A 16,406-nucleotide genomic window follows, 5' to 3' on the forward strand; every position below is an offset into this window, starting at 1 on the left:
CAACAAGAAAATAGATATACACAATCAAAGAGAGGAGAAATATGTCATTGTGCCTGAAACACGTGTCATTATATTAGTGAAGGAAAATTTTATTTTTAAATTGTTAATTTTTCAACAAAATTATCATACCACTTGTATAGCGATACGTAGTATACCATTCGTGTTCTGAATACACCGAAAGGTCTCTCCAAAAATTGTATCATTATCACTCCGTGGTTTCCCATCAGAACTTAACAATTGGTCCGTCATTGACAAAAAGTACCCGCCATGTTATGCTAGCCGTTGTCAAACTTGTTACCGTTACCCAAATCTGAAAATATCAGCATAACTAGGAGATCCAGTAAGAAGAGCACAAATAATAAAACAAAACAAACCCAATAAATTAATAATTAATAATTAAAAAATAAAAAATAAAATATGATCGACATTGAATTTTTTTTTAATATTTTTATTTTAAAGAACGATAATATATACACTAATAAAAAATATGAGTTTAACCTTACAATATATTATTAATAATTTTGTTCAAATTCCTTATAAGGAAGGGCAAACCCACAGCATACGAACCATATGATATGACATACCTTCCTTCCAAGGCATTCAAAGCACCTCCATAGCTAAAAAGAGTAGACCTCAAGAATTCTCTCTCCCACTCTCTGAATTTCTGCTTCCACGAAAGATTGAAACTTTCAGTTCGATTCCATTTGCAAACAAGCCACAATCAGAAAGAAGAGAAATAATATGCTAGAAATGGACGACGGCACTTCGAAGCCTCCACAAATCTCCGACATGTTTCAGAAATTCGCTCTGGCTTTCAAGACCAAAACTTTCGAGTTCTTCGCCGAGGAGGAAGCCGACGACGCCGACAGCTTCGCGCTGCTGGATTCTGCCGAAGAGGTCATCACGGACCAGAAGGTCGTCGTCATCAAACCGGACACGGCGGCGGCGAACGGCAACGCTCCGGAGATAGAATTAAAGCAGGAGAAGCCGAATTCGAGCGAGAACCAGGTGAAGAAACCGGAGGTTTTGGCAGTTTCAAGGCCTTTGAGGCGGACTCGGATCCGACCCATGAATACCCAGATGACCCAGACTCTGATTTCATCGATTTTTGCCACGGTTTCGTCGTTTGAAGCTTCGTATCTGCAATTGCAGACTGCCCATGTGCCGTTTGTGGAAGAAAATGTGACGGCAGCTGATCGAGCTCTGGTCTCTCACCTCCAGAGGCTCTCAGAATTCAAGCAATTTTACAGAGATTTTTGTACGAGTTCTGATTCGGGTTCTGATTTGCCAATTGGGTCCTGCTTGGAAGCTCAGGTGCAGGAGAATCAGAGCAAGCTTAGGACTTTGGGAACAATGTCGAACAGGTTGCAGACAGAGATAGATCAAAAGGACAATGAAGTTACGGCCCTGCGGAAAAAATTGGGTGAGATTCAAAAGTCTAATGTGAAATTGTCTAAGAGGTTATCTGCTACTTTGAATTCTTCTTGTGATGTTTTGTTGTCCGCTAGAGTTTTCGATTCGGTTTTGCATGATGCTTGTAGATTAACACACAGATTTACTAAGATTTTGATAGCTTTGATGGAGAAAGCTGGGTGGGATTTAGATTTGGCTGCTAATTTGGTTCATCCGGATGTTGATTACGTTAAAAGAGCGCATAACCAGTATGCTTTCTTGTCATATGTTTGTTTGGGAATGTTCAAAGGTTTCGATTCGAAACGTTTTGGTTTAGATGAGGAAGAAATTTCGTGTAATGGGCATGGTACGGATGTGGATAAGAAGAATGGTTCTTTGAAGCAGTTGCTTGAGCATGCGTCTAGCAATCCAATGGAGTTGTTAAGTAGGAATCAAAATTGTGAATTTTCAAGATTTTGTGAGAGCAAGTATCAAGAGATTATCCACCCCACTATGGAATCTTCAATCTTTAGTAATTTGGATCGAAACCAAGTTGTGTTGAGTTCATGGAGGTCTTTGAGTGTATTCTATGAGTCATTCGTTAGCATGGCGAGCTCGATATGGATGCTTCAAAAGTTGGCGTATTCCTTTGATCCAGCAGTTGAGATATTCCAAGTGGAAAGAGGCGTTGATTTTTCGATGGTTTATATGGAAGATGTCACTAGGAGAATGTTGTCGCCTTGTAAAACCAGGATGAAAGTTGGGTTTACGGTGGTTCCGGGTTTTAAGATTGGAAGGACAGTAATTCAATCCCAGATATATTTAAGTGGCTTGAAATGTACAGAGTAGTCGGAAGGCATGTCCTGCTGTTTACGACAATGATATAGGCAAGACAGGAGGTGATCAGGATTAGGCTGTTGATCTTACCTGCTTGGATTGTCGATGGAATTCAACATATGTAAGTTGGAGGTAAATTGAAGGATGTATCCGTTACTATGCTCAGGACGGAAACACTGTGTAAGCATTCAATGAAGATGCTGTTGCCTTATACGATGCTGGACTTCTTTCCACAGATACATGTTACCTGGTTTGTGACTTTGATTTTTCTTTGTATATGGTTTTCTATGTAGAATCAACTGTATAGAGCCTTTGTCTCCTCTTTTTTGCGTTAATTCCGACACAAATCGAATGACAAGTTGTGAACCCTAATTCCTAATTAGTTCTGGTATTATTGGGGAAAAATGAAGAACTTCCTGACATTTCAATTACAATGTTGTCTCACAAATACATTGTCTTGTTCCCTGAAAGTATGGATAATTGGGCTTTTCTTTTTCTTTTGCATGGTCTAATGAATCTTGTATATCCACCCCTAGGAGAGAAACTCGCCTGCCATGGTTTTATTACCTCCTTCTCTCTATCTATCTCATCACGTGTTACTGGTTTCTTTGCACATTTCTCTTGTCTATCTCCTTGCGTGGTAGGACAAAGAGAAAGGGGCAATGAAACCGTGACATGCAAATCTTTCTCCGGCGCCAGAACTTCTGAATTTTGATTTGGCGTGCTAAAAGGCCAACCAAACGGGTGCCGTAGAAAGTTTCTTTTGATTGATTTTGAATTCTGGTCATGGCTCACAAAGTTGTTACCTACACAAACAATCTCCATCGGACCATTGGATAGGATTCTTTGGATCAGAAAGCTCCAAAATTATATTTTTATATAGATTTTTTCTTTCCCCATAATGGCATGGTTAAAATTGAAAATTTTGAACTTCACTCGATTTTAACTTGGGAGTTTAATTAGAGAAAATGGGCAGAAAAAAATGGACTAGGGTACTTTAAGTGAGAGAGAAATGAAAGGGAGAAAGTACGTCATAAACAAAAAGTGTATTACATACATTTTATAGCTATTTCATTTTTAATTTTTACTTATAAGAGAAAAAAGTTTGAATTAGAAGTTTGATGAATAATAGAGACCTGATTGATTGAACAATCGGTCTCCCTCAAACCCTAGTGCGCCGCTCCCCCTCTTCCAAACCTAGAGCCTCCAAATCAATCTCACCTTCAGCCGCCAGCCTTTCTTCTTGGGTGGGGTTGGTAGCAACCCCATTTCCTCCCTTTTTCCCCTTCTCCTTTTCTAAACCCCATCTTCTTCCTATTTTTTTGGGCCCTTGTTTTCTGGTTGTTTTGCTTTGAGCCCGTCTCATCCTAGAGCTTAGTTTCAATTTCCTAGAGCTTTGTTTCAATGTTTGGCAATCTTGTTGCAGATCTGAGTTTCTTGTTTTTTTCTTCCTAAATTGATGTTCCTAGCCTTGAGTTTCTGCCCACTTGGTTCGGCTATTCGACTCCTCAAGTTCTTCGTCCATGGACTTCAGTTGGAGATGTGCTTTGGGTTTTGATGGCGGCTAAAGTGCAATTTGCATTATTTGGTAGGATTATGAGAGTGCCTTTTTGCATAGGTGGCTTCCCCTCCCCTATTGTCCGTCCATTCTTTCATTGGTTATTCTTATCGGTGGTGGCAGCTTGGGGATGGTAATGCATCTATTTTGGTGGAAGCGATTGATTCTCTTTTACAGATCTAGGGTTTTCGGTTTAGGTTTTATTTTGGACTCACTTTTGGGGCTTGTTTCCTTTACTTTCGTAACAGGCTGCACTTTTACTGTGTTGTGGATTGTCTTCGGACTAGCCTCACTTTGTATTAGCGTGTTTTAATTTTACTGAAATTAGGTTTGACCAAAAAAAAAAAAAAAAAAAATAAAGGAGTTGGAGGAATAAAACAAAAGCTAAATATCCAAAATGGTTTCTGAGATTTGCATAGTCAATAAAAATTGTCCCTGAGATTGTCCACCATCAATGATTTTGGTCCTTCCGTTAAAAACTCTTTGGGCAATTTTCAAAGATTTGTAACTCAACCAAATTCGACTCATAGTATATCAAAATGAAGATAGGAAAATGTAGAACAAGATTATACCTATTTGGAAGCCTAATGGTTATCAAAGATGGCCGGAAAATATCCTGAAAGGGGACTGGTTCGTGGGAAAACTGGAAAACTCGCCGGAAACTGGGCAAACTTTAAACGTTCAAAACCTCTTTAATACTCAACGAAATCGAGTGATTCAAAAATAAAAATCCTACTTCTCGATGAGATGAAGATAATGGTAGTTTTCTAGATAGCTAAATAGCCATGGTTTGGCCGAAAAACGGCTCAAAAGTGGCTAACCATTTTCGAGTTAGCCACTTTCGAGCCGTTTTCCGGCTAAACCACGGTGATTTAGCCATTGAGAAATGTATCATTATCTTAGTCTCATCTAGAAGTATGATTTTTGTTTTTGAATCACTCGATTTCGTTGAGTATTGAACAAGTTATGAACGTTTAAATTTTACTCAGTTTCCGGCGAGTTTTCCAGTTTTCCTGCGAACCAGTCACCTTTCAGCCTATTTTAGGGCCATCTCCAGCAACCATTGGGATTTCAAATGGGCATAATCTTGTTCTACACTTTCCTATCTTCATTTTGATATATTATGGGTCGAATTTGGTTAAAAATCGATTAAATTACGAAACTTGGAAAATTGCCCAAAGAGTTTTTAACGGAATGATCAAAATCATGGATGGTTAACAATCTTATGGACCATTTCTATTGATTATGCAAATCTCAGGGATGTTTAGCCTAAAATAAAAGACTAAAATAGTTTTAACTTATATCCGATACTTTTTGCTCATTTCTCCCCTCCATCTAGCTGTCTTCATCCTCTTTTTTCTTGTATTTCCTTTATGCCCAACACAAAAATTGAAAACTAAAAATGAAACGTTCCTAAACACCTTATATTATTAAGAGTTTCCTTGCTTACTTTTATGGTATTACTGTTGTAGAACCATGTTATATTATCAAATTCATTCATGTTATAGTTGTGTATCTATTATTATTGTACGCTTGGCCTCTAACATATCAACCATGTCATCCACCTTTATTATAACAAATAGATTAATGACATCATGTAACAATGTTTCCACCACCAAGCTCATCCATCAATAATCATATTTTGAGCCACCCATAATAACCACCACCGGCCTCTAAAAGGTTCAACCCTTCACCATCTTCCACCTTCTGCATTTGCCTATTTACCATCTGTCGCTTTTCGAATTGTCAAATAGTGTTAGGAGGGGGGTAGAAAATTATGGGAAATTTCTCTGTTACCCATGGATGCTTTGGCAGCTTCAATAATCTCCTTTGCCTTATCTTCATCTCCAACAATGTCAGTTAATTCTGTAAGTTTGTCTTCGCCCAATGTCGACTTCTCTTCGACAGATTCTGCAACTTTAGCATGCAGAGTCATCGACAATCTTCACCAACTCAAGAAAAAGCCATGAGTACCATTCTCTGAGGAGAATTAAGGAAAAAATTATTGTCATCAGCTATTTCATACAAATAATAGCCATGCTTTATCATCATAAATACAATCAACAAGCAATTCCTAATGCAAGAGACTTACATGTAACAGAAACACCGCCACCTTTATCCCGAGCCAATAACACCCCTTCATATGGAGAGTGGCTTACGCATGATTAGATGCTACGGTGTCGATGTACCAGTTAAATGTTAAGCCATTCCCCTTCCAAGAGGATGCAACTGGCTAACTATTTTATATAAGATATGGGTAAAATCCGCCAGTGTCATACATGAATCTCATGGAGAAAGAATTGATATCCTTGTCAAGAGTATCTAGAGTGGAGATTACTTGAATGACCATATTGTCAAAGCGGTCGACATTAAACTTGACCTTGCCTCTGCTGTAGCTGTGCCCCAGACCAATCCGGGATTTGTCCATGTTCCCAGGCTGAAGAACAAAAAGTTTATCGAGTTATAAACCCACAAGAATAAACTTGAGTTTGTTTGAGATTGTTTCTCAGAAAAAAAAAAAAAAAAATCCTATGCCCACAAATGCTTTTATTATAAACGCGCTGAAATTTTTATTGAAAGTCCAAGTGCTTCTGATAAAAGTACTACAGAAAGTGCTTCTATGAGCCATAACCACTTTTAAGTTTTTTTGGTAGACGCAATCAAAAGTGTTTTTGACTGTCAAAAAACACAATTATCTATTCTAGAAGCAATCACAAACATGTCATAGTAGGCATATATAGCCAAGAAAATTTCAAGGCTTTAGGTCCTTGATAAACCTATCAAGATGTAGCCGCACTCCACGAAGAAGCTCATCAACAAACTCATTACCTTGGCAAGGAATTTTAGTCATTTCAAAAATGCGAGACCTGATCTTATGTTCAGCTACTCCCAAACTGTACTTTGGCTTCTTACCTTCCTTGATTTTTGGGAGGCTATGTTCCAAAAGTTCCTCAACTCATCAGTCATACGCCCTAAAACTCAAACCATACAGACCCTTAATCTGCGTTAACATTTCCAAACATAATCAGTAAAAACTGATTATGTTGAGGCTTTGTTCATGCCTTGTGCTGTGGCACTAACAACCGAAGTTTCACAAATATAATTGATAGGTGCATTATTTACCATATTTTCATGTTAATTATCCCTAAGTTTTGTTAAGGAATTGGTCTTAAAAGAACCTTATTACTTTCCTTTTCTCATTTTCAGCCAATCTGCACATTTAGGACGTTTTTGGTGATAATTTGACTTTCCAGAGGACTTTTGATGCAAGGCCAATTGGAGAAGGAAGCTAAGAGGCTAAAGATCATTGTATCTGAATTTCATAATTTTCCATGGAGCCATTCATTCCAGTTTTACAAATCAATCCCGCAGAAGTTGTTTTCCCATCAGAATTGCGCATGTTGTGGGAGAATGAAGAGTTGGAGGCTTTCCCGAATTTTCCTAGTGGAGTACGATATATGCCTGGAAAAATAAAGAGACAAAGCTACATTTCCTATATTTTTACATAATTTTCCAGAAGATAAATCAACCCCAAAACTGGTGTGCAAGACAGATGTCGTGTTTCCCAAGGCAAGAAGGATTCTTTCCTAGTTTCCTAGTTTGTGTCATTAATTGTTTAGGAGTTTGTTTTATTTCAGGAGAGAGAGTTTCTCCCAGACTTTTTAGGGTTTTCTAGTATAAATACGGTGCCCCAAGCACTCTCTATCCATCCACCCCTACACCCCGGCATAACCCATATCACCCACATCATACTACCATTCACCATCTCCGCAATTAGTGAAGAAGAGCTTAGGGACGTGCTTTGCCATGGACTCCGGGTTCTATCTTTCTTTTATTTTTATTTCTACGTGTAACTAAGTTATTTTCTAAGGTTTATGATGAAGCCATGACATGAATATTTGCGAAGTACTTTGTTAATTATTATCCGAGTATATGCCATGTTAAATTCTTAATCTTTGTGGGTATTTTATTCTAGATTCGAGTTTCTAATGACTGATCACCTTTAGGAATTTTGCATCTAGATAGTTAGATAAATCTATGAGGATGACCAATCAATTAGGTTTATTTGAACTAAGATTAAGAAGAGTAGACAAACTAGTGAGGATGACCAATATCAAGCTAGTCTTACTTGTTTGACATGATTCTTCTATATTTAATGGGTTTTTATGTGTTTAATTATATGCCTAACCAATATGATATAATTATCATGTAGAGATACAAGAGTTGATGTCTGATCATGGATTAATTCATACCTTAGAAAGAACAACCTTTAACATTGGCATGATAATTGGATATAGTAATTGGCTCTAGGAAAAGTAAATAGGATTGTTGTTGGTGGATTCATACCCTAGACTTTCATTGTTTCTCAATTTCTTCTTGTGTCATTTGTGATTTTAATTAATTGTCTTTTAGTTTTAATCAATTACTCAATTATTCAATTCAATTTATCCTTTGTTTGTTTAATTAAGTTTAGCGTGATTAATCAGTTAAATTGGTGTGCAATCCTTGTGAGATCGACCTTGTATTTGGATACATTAATACAATTGATTTGTACACTTGTGAGTTTAATTTGGTTTAAATTAATTTATTAGTTAGGTTAGTTTAAATACATATCAATAATCAGTAAAAACTGAAAATTAGTGAAAGTGTTCACCAACCAAAACCAATTTTCCATCCCAAATCATTTCTTGCACACGAAGAAAGCAAAACGAAACTCAATTTTCCATATTCATTTACCCTTTTGCTTCCCCTTATTCAAGAACAAAAGTAGTATTTGGTCATGAAGGTCGGATAACATGCAGAGCTAGTAGAAAGTGGTTAAAACCTAGAGAACACCCATTATTTCATCACAGTTTCCTAATTTGTGTCTATTACAGTGGGAATACAAAGCTACACAAGCATGATTAATAGTACAAATGAAGACAAATACAGGTATTCGCTTACTTGATTGGCTCTAATAGCCAGACTCAAAAGTAGACGAACATTCATGCTTATACTCAAAAGAATTAGTGTTGACCCTTTCTTCTCACCATTGTTTACCCTGATTAATAGAATTGAGTACTACATTGGTACCTTATTGCTACTCTTTTGGGGTACTTTTTGGAAGAACGCCACAAGTAGAAGCAACTGATGCTTGTCTGTCCAACTTACTCATCTTCTTCTTATCTGAAAACTGGATAGCTCTCTCATTCGGCTTACAGCCTACCACTTGCTAGCTGAAGTAATAACGTGTTGAATCTGTTGATCTAGTCGTAGAGCATAAGTTCAATAACCGTGTTTGGAAAATAGAGAGGGAATCTCGATCAGCATGGGTTTTTGGTCTTTCTACGTTTCAACTTAAACAAGGGATGATTGTTGCCCAAACAGTTAAAACCTATTGGAGCACAGTTGATAAAGCCTTGTTTTTTGAAAGATCTATCTCATGTGTGGTACTGTATGATTCCACTCTGCACCTCGACTCTACTTCGGTAATGGGCCTTATTTTTGGGTTTCTATTGGGCCTCATCCTGTGCCCAAATCTTACAGATTGGACTATAATAAGTAAAATTGATTGCATCATCTGGCCAGCAAAGGGAGAACTATTGCAGATCCAAAATTTTTTTATTGAATATTGCAGATCCAATTATTCTCACTTCAGAACGTATAAGCCTTCTTGATAGGAGCTGTAAGTTTTTGTCACCTGCTCCCGTGGTGTTCGCCAAGGAAACTGTTGCAAGTGGATGGCTTAAAAGGTTCAATGCTTTCGCATGCGCGAGGCTCCAGCTCATTATTTCAGTGCATCCAGAGGCTCTTGGTTTATTGTTTTCAATTTTATACTTTGCCTTCCAATTTATAACCAGTGGTTCAAGGTTGTATTAGAAATTTCGTTGTCTGCTATCCTTTTAAAAAGAGGTGCGTCTCTAATAGCTTGTAATTCTTGTTGCAAGCCAGTAAGAGGAAGGTGGTTTGGGATGTAGCTCTTCTTCCTCTCTGCCTTCGGTTGGTTACGTCATATGTTCATAAGCCTTTTATCTTCAATTGCTAAAATCCTATAAGAAATCTTCAGTTTGGAAGAGTGGTTCTCTTTCTACCATTCTCTTCAATGGATTATCGGTGATGGGAGTAGATGCCTTTTTATGGCATGATAGCAAGCTTGTCAATGATCTCTAGTATTAGGGAGGTTGTCATAATTCCTTTGCACTCCAATTTTCTTGACTTTATTCATGCTTGGTCTCTTCCCAATGGCGTTACTTCCTCTTTCTTCATCGTTTGAAAGACATTGAGGAAATTTCATTGCCGAATATGCATATGGATGATCCTTTATTTTGGACACATCCGGTTTTGTTTTAGCTAAAGATTCTTTTTACTATTTCTCGTCTAATGCCATGTAGAACGTTCTTGTCATGGGCGGTTGTTGACTGACGATTTGTTGTAGCGCTGGGGGTGTGGCTTTAGCTTCATATTGCGCTTTTGTTTCTTTTGGTCATGTTATTCTACATTGCCCTCAGACTGCAGCTTTACAAAAGTGGATATTCATTCGATTTGACAAATGTTATGCTTGTTAGTAGTGTGATTCTCACATCGGCTAAAGAAGAGGCCTTGTATATGCTTATAAAAAGTTCGATTACTCTTCATATTGTCAATTGATTTTATGGTGGAACCTCAACTGTTTTTATTCTTTTTCTAATTATTATTATTATTATTATTTTTTTTTTTGCAAACAATGGCGCTTGGTTGGTTGTTGTAATCTAATTTGGTGGGTAATCAAACCAAGTTTAGCAAATGTTTTAGTGTTATTTCAGTCCAACGTGATTTTGAAAGCACTGGAGGGAATCTTATACTTATATTACTTTTTCTACGTTCATTGAGTGTATGTTGATTCACATTTTGTGCTAAGATTTTGGGTTCAAGACAATAACGACACATCTCATTACTTAGAAGATACAACAATATATAGTGCCAAACCCTCACACCAACTTTAATGGTGGGGCTAAAACTCAAATTAACTCGCCTAAAGTTTCTTCAATCATTGGACTAAAAAAAGTTTTGGGTTAAAACTTATTTATGGCCCAAGCCCAGAAAATGATCCAAGGTTAGTGGTTGTGACTCAATTGCTGACGTTGTCGGCCACTTGTGGAAACACCAATGACTATTTTTTTTTTCCAACGGCCCATGTGGTCGGACCGTTGGTTCAATCAACAGTCCACATTCAATTTTTTTAAAATCAAATTTATAAATATATTAAATCCAACGGTTGAGATCTAATATGAGCAAATCTAACGGTAAAAAAAAATCTCTATGAATACCTATGTATTTGGTCAAACATCCATACAAAATTCATTTTGGTCAAACAATTCTTCCTTTTTTTTCTTTTTACCCACCTATGTATTTGTGTTTAAGAATTGAGTAGGTTGTGTGGTTTTTCATGTAGTGCATATGTGTAAGAATGAGGTAGGTTGATTGATTTTTCATTATTTATCGGATTTGAATATTTTAGGTTAAAATGTTCAAAATAAATTAGAATAATCAACATAAATGTATTTTTTAAAGGTACAAAAAAAAAATCAGGCTAAAATCATTCTTTACAAATTTTGAGCTAAATTTTAAGCCAAAACCATTGTAGGAGAAAAACCGTTTATAAGTTAGGACATAAATTTTTTGGACTAAAAAATTAAATTTTAATCCCAACCATTGAAGTTAGTCTCGTAGCAGCATTTGTTTTTTAATCTGAAGCCTCATAGCACTAGGCTTCAAATGAAAACAAAAGAGAGAACATTGTAAAGAATTTCGGATTGGGTATCCAACTTGATGAAGGGTTTGGGGTATACACACCCAGAATTGTCGGTGGAGCAAGAGTTTTAAAAAGAACATATTTCTATTGACAATTGGTTTAAGGTTGGATGCTCACATTCTTTAGAGTCTCAGAGTAACATGTATCCTACTGGATTACGGAGCTTTCAGATCACCCAATATATGTCTAATCTCATGTGAGAAGACAAGTTGAGAGTATAAATTTCACATTAAAAAATTAAAGAACCTTGCAAGCACTGATAATTAATGAGCTGAATCACACCTCTTATTTTCAGTTGCTTTTAGAGTGAACCTAAAATTTTCTTGATAAGTACTCGTTAACAGATCAACATGGGTCTTTGAACAGAATTGCTTCTTGCGATATATATTTTCATTAAAAACCGTCAATATTCATATGGGTTTTTTACCATTACCAAATAGATTCCATATCCTTCAATCGACGACTAGCTAGTAATATAACCATGCATGCAACCCAAGTTTTTAGAGACTAACAACAAGAAAGCTTAGGATATAAATAAGATTCCCTAGTACTAGTTAAAGTTGAGAGGGACGAAATAGGATAAACCCTAATCCTTTTAGTACGGGGAGACACCCACATTGGCAGGAGTACTGAAAAATCCATCTTTCACGAGCATGTCATCTCCTTCCTGCAAAAACCCACATAAATTCATAGATTGAAACACCCTTCGAAACTTGTTTTTTCATGTGCATTAATTTTCGTTGAAAGTGAATGAAAGAGGCGTAATAGAACTATTTCAGTCACTAGGGTTTCCATCTAAGAAACTCAGATCGATTAGGGTTGAGGTATACCTGCTGGCGCATGTTAGTTTTCTTCACGGGCTGATCAGGCATAAGGCCGAAGTGGATATGAGGGAAGTGGGCCCACTGAGAGAACAAAACAAATGTACCAACAAAATTAACGAGTAACAAAAATGAAAATAAAAACATTCAAAACCTCTAAAAGTCAAAAGAACAAAACAACCACGCTGCATTTGTTAAAATGTGAGGATGTAAAGCTTAAAGAGTTCTACAACAGTGAGTGATCAAATTATGTAAGAGCTTATAAAAGGTTGAATTACTCTTCGTATTGTTAATTAATTTTATGATAAAACATTAACTTTCTTAAAAAAGAAAAGAAAAAAACCTATATAGCTTAGCTGGCTAGTTATCTGCATACATAGTAGCTATTAAAAGTGAAACCCTAGCTGGTTAAAGTTGAAACGGAAGCCTTATTCAACGCTTACATTCTTTGCAGCAGCACTAAAGGCCTCTCTGTGGCTTATATCAGGATTTCCAGCTTTAATACGTTGTATCTCCTCTCTGCAAATATAAACAATTTCATGGTTATACTTCCAAAGACTATGTCTATATCTATGTGTATATATTGAGTAATTACATCATAAACATTTATATATATAGAAAGCGATTAAGTATAACTGTGTTTTAGTTTATGTATAATCTCACTCACTTGATAAAGCGGTTGTAGGCAGATGGCACTCTCTGTCTCTTCTCCGGAGCTGGATATCCAACGTAGATATTTCGCAGAGAGACAAAAGTAGACAGATAAACATTATAATCAATTCGCTGGCCTTTTTATTTCTTTGTTTTTCCTCTAATAGATAAATATTTGATAATGCGTATTAAATTTTTATTCCTCTCATATCACCACATCCATTCTTTACATTAGAAATAAGAACAAGCTAAAAGCAAAATGATCGCACAAATATAGGTGTGTGTGTGTAATTCATCTAGGGTTTTCTACATAGATCCTGGTCAGATTTTAAATACTCAAAACTGTTTGAAGAATACTAGAAAAGAAGAACTGTATAGTTGTGGATCTAAAGTGAACTTTAGTACCGGCCACTAGACTGAGAACTAAATCTCAAACAACATGAAAGGAGAAAGCTGCACATGAAATAAATGTGTGCTAAAGATTCTTGCCTCTGTCTCAATCTGATACACACAAAACTAAAGCTAGAGACATTGGGAACTGTTAAAATGTAAGCCCAAACATTCAAAGTTAGCTTGGTTTCACATTTGGAACTTTTTCTTTGATTGGAAAAGAGTCTGCTGTTTACCAGAAAAGCCTAATTTAAAGTGATAGGGATTCAGAAGGAAAAGAAAAAAAAAATAAAAAATTCACTACGCTAAAAGAGAAATAAATTAAGACAAACATGAAAAGGTTTGGTACACCCTGAAAGCCATTACATGAGTTTGGTGTGCTTATGGTACAGAAGAAGAAAAATATCACTCACGTCTGTTGACAACTGCAGGAGGCTTAGGTATCTCCTGAAGATGATCAAAGCCTTCTCCTCGGATTGGCATGATCGATTCATTTGTGTAACAAGGCTGGTGATTCATCATTGTGTTGGATGGGGTGTTTCGGATTTCCTCCTGCTATATATATATAGACACACATGATCCCATCAGAACAAAAATATATATAATATAAATAAAGGGAAATGATATATATTCACACTCATAGTTTGTCATTATGTAGTCTTTCTGTGAGTGTGCTGATTTGGGAGATAAAAAATGAAAATATTTGAGAGTTTAATTGAATTGAAAAGGCCTAACAAATTCTTACAAAATGCGAGTATGAATTATACACTATTATGCCAATTAGAACGAATCATATTTATATACATATAATGAGCCAAAAAAGAAAACCTACAAGGAGATTGTGAGGAGTGGAGAAGAAAGGATGTGGAAGGTGAAGTTGGTTATTATTATTAGCCGGAGGAAGAAGAAGGGCACGCATGTTGACGGAGATAAGGTTGCTGCAGTGGCCACATCGAACAGTCACAGTCTTGAACAAACTGCTGCAAGGAACACTCACCTACATACAAAAACAATAATATACAATTAAAACCCAGGAAATTTATTGTTAAAGTAAGGTAAGAATAAGATGAGTAAGTACAGCAAGGACGGTGTCACAGAAGTTGCAATGGACATAACAGAGCTGATCGGTGGGGGAGAGGAGGTGGTGGTGTTGTTGGTCCTGTGAGTTAAAGACAGTGGATGATGCTGCAGCTGAAGACATTCTTTCTTTCTTTCTAATTTGATGATGATGATCTGATGATGGTGATAATGTTGATTTGGTGATTTGATTGATGGGATTTTGACTGATCGATCTATCAGTGGGATATTTATGATGGGTAGTAGACAAGTTTTGGATCTGATCTCGCTGCTTGAGAATTGTTGATGATGAGTTACTATTAAGGAACGAGAAGAAAGAGAAAAGAAAAGAGAGAGAGATGGCACTAATTATATAGTTGGGTTGGGGGCCGGGTGTGATGTAACATAGTTTTTTTTTTTTTTTTTTTTTTACAAATAATATTATCTATAATAAGGGATGAGAGAGTGAGTTAAGTCTCACAATGAGCTGATAATAATGTAGTTTAAATTTGCTTTTGATTAAATTCGCTTTTGAAGAGAATCGAATCTCTCAAACCTCTCACTTATAAATTAAGAAGAATACCACTAGATCATAGTACTAAGTAGCAGAAAATATTGTTTTATTTTATAATTCTTTCTTATTGCTCTCCCCTTTGTGTAAGAAGTTACTTCTACTTGCAAATCAATTTAATTATGACATGTTGGCACAAAATTTTCATTTGTGATTCACATGAGATATTTTGATATATGTGTGAAACTGTTATTAATTGTCAAGAACAAATGAGTCTTTATATGCAAAGCGTCAAACAGATACCTTTAAACATAAGGAAATTGTTGTTAGAGTTTATATTAGGGCAGTGTTATTGGCACTCCAAAAATCTCATTCTACATTTCTCATAAGTGTCTTTTTCTATCTAAATATAGTAAGTTTGGAGTGTAGAATGAGAAATTTGGAGTACTAATAACAATTCCCTTATATTATTATTGTGGGTAATACTAGAGACGCTAAATTTATAGACTAAATTTGTAAATTAAATGATGTGTCACTAATAAAAAAGAAGCATGTTAATCACACTTAAATAATAATCCAATCTCAACTTACATATCATTTAGTTTACAAAATTTAGTCTATACATTTAGTCTCCCTAGTATTACCTTATTGTTAGAATTATGCTAGAGAGACTAAATTCGTAGATAAAATTTGCAAACCAAATAATGTGTTATGAATAGGAAATGAGCACGTTCATGGTTCATCAACGTTTAAGTACTAATCCTATCATCAACTTTGATGTCATTTAATTTACAAAATTTTATCTACAAATATAAATACTAGCTAGTTGATCATGTACTTGTTTTCGGTTCGTACAAGTTGGTGATGTATCATAAGCAAGTTGGCCGCTGTAACAATTTGTTTTTATTTTCATGGTCATATTTGTAAAGATAGATGAGAAAATTGTATGGTTATCATTCCCAAAGGATGTGTATGTGTAAGTGTATGTGTGAGAGAGAGATGGTGCAGAAGCGGCAGAGGTGGGGGAGAGGAAGGGAGAAAGGGACGTGTGCATGGGAGTGATGGCTCATTCATCAGTTGTTTTCACATTTAAATATTAAAGAGAGAGAGGTTGTGATCAATTTACAGCCTTTTGTTTCTCTCCTATTCCTCGATTCTCTACAATTCCATATTAATTTCCGTTCTATCTATCGAATCAAATCTTATATTTTTCCGTTAACTGTACATGTTGTGTTAAAGTGTTAGCTCCTTAGTTACCAGCCACCTATCCTCTGCACCGTTTGTCATTGACTTTGTTTTATTTGGTCCACCGGGTAGTGTTCTATATTAGAAACCGTATTCCTTGGTCTATATATAATTATATCAATTTCAGACTTGGAAAACATGTGTAGTATGATAGTGTCCGTGTACCAAATTCGT

At 36.1% G+C, this 16,406-nt stretch overlaps 2 protein-coding genes across 3 annotated transcripts; one reads left to right on the plus strand and one right to left on the minus strand.

The window, feature by feature from the left end:
- Nucleotides 1-590: 590 nt before the first annotated feature.
- LOC137735239 (protein GRAVITROPIC IN THE LIGHT 1) lies at nucleotides 591-2,695 on the plus strand. Its single transcript, XM_068474650.1, has one exon. It carries the CDS (start codon nucleotides 742-744, stop codon nucleotides 2,239-2,241), a length of 1,500 nt encoding a protein of 499 aa, XP_068330751.1. The 5' UTR covers nucleotides 591-741; the 3' UTR covers nucleotides 2,242-2,695.
- Nucleotides 2,696-11,936: 9,241 nt separating this feature from the next.
- Nucleotides 11,937-14,788, minus strand: LOC137734669 (axial regulator YABBY 3-like). Of its 2 annotated transcripts, none has more exons than XM_068473930.1 (7): nucleotides 14,499-14,788; nucleotides 14,253-14,417; nucleotides 13,834-13,975; nucleotides 13,047-13,095; nucleotides 12,823-12,898; nucleotides 12,389-12,463; nucleotides 11,937-12,225 (listed from the first exon to the last, which is right to left on the minus strand). In XM_068473930.1, the coding sequence occupies exons 1-7, from the start codon at nucleotides 14,619-14,621 to the stop codon at nucleotides 12,154-12,156; spliced, it is 702 nt and encodes a 233-aa protein (XP_068330031.1). In that variant the 5' UTR covers nucleotides 14,622-14,788; the 3' UTR covers nucleotides 11,937-12,153. The 2 variants fall into 2 exon arrangements, with proteins under 2 accessions (XP_068330031.1, XP_068330030.1); XM_068473929.1 differs by having other exon boundaries at nucleotides 13,834-13,972; nucleotides 14,499-14,761.
- Between the last annotated feature and the right edge of the window lie 1,618 nt (nucleotides 14,789-16,406).

Source organism: Pyrus communis, chromosome 5 (genome assembly GCF_963583255.1).
Source record: "Pyrus communis chromosome 5, drPyrComm1.1, whole genome shotgun sequence".
Lineage (NCBI taxonomy): Eukaryota > Viridiplantae > Streptophyta > Magnoliopsida > Rosales > Rosaceae > Pyrus > Pyrus communis.

Bases quoted from the DNA above. Each gene is read 5' to 3' on its own strand.
- LOC137735239 (XM_068474650.1), top strand. From the start codon at position 742: ATGCTAGAAATGGACGACGGCACTTCGAAGCCTCCACAAATCTCCGAC.
- LOC137734669 (XM_068473930.1), bottom strand. From the start codon at position 14,621: ATGTCTTCAGCTGCAGCATCATCCACTGTCTTTAACTCACAGGACCAA. The intron at 12,899-13,046 runs GTGAGTGAGATT...TTATATTTGCAG, and splicing joins GCCTACAACCGCTTTATCAA to AGAGGAGATACAACGTATTA. The intron at 12,464-12,822 runs GTAAGCGTTGAA...TTGTTCTCTCAG, and splicing joins TTAGTGCTGCTGCAAAGAAT to TGGGCCCACTTCCCTCATAT.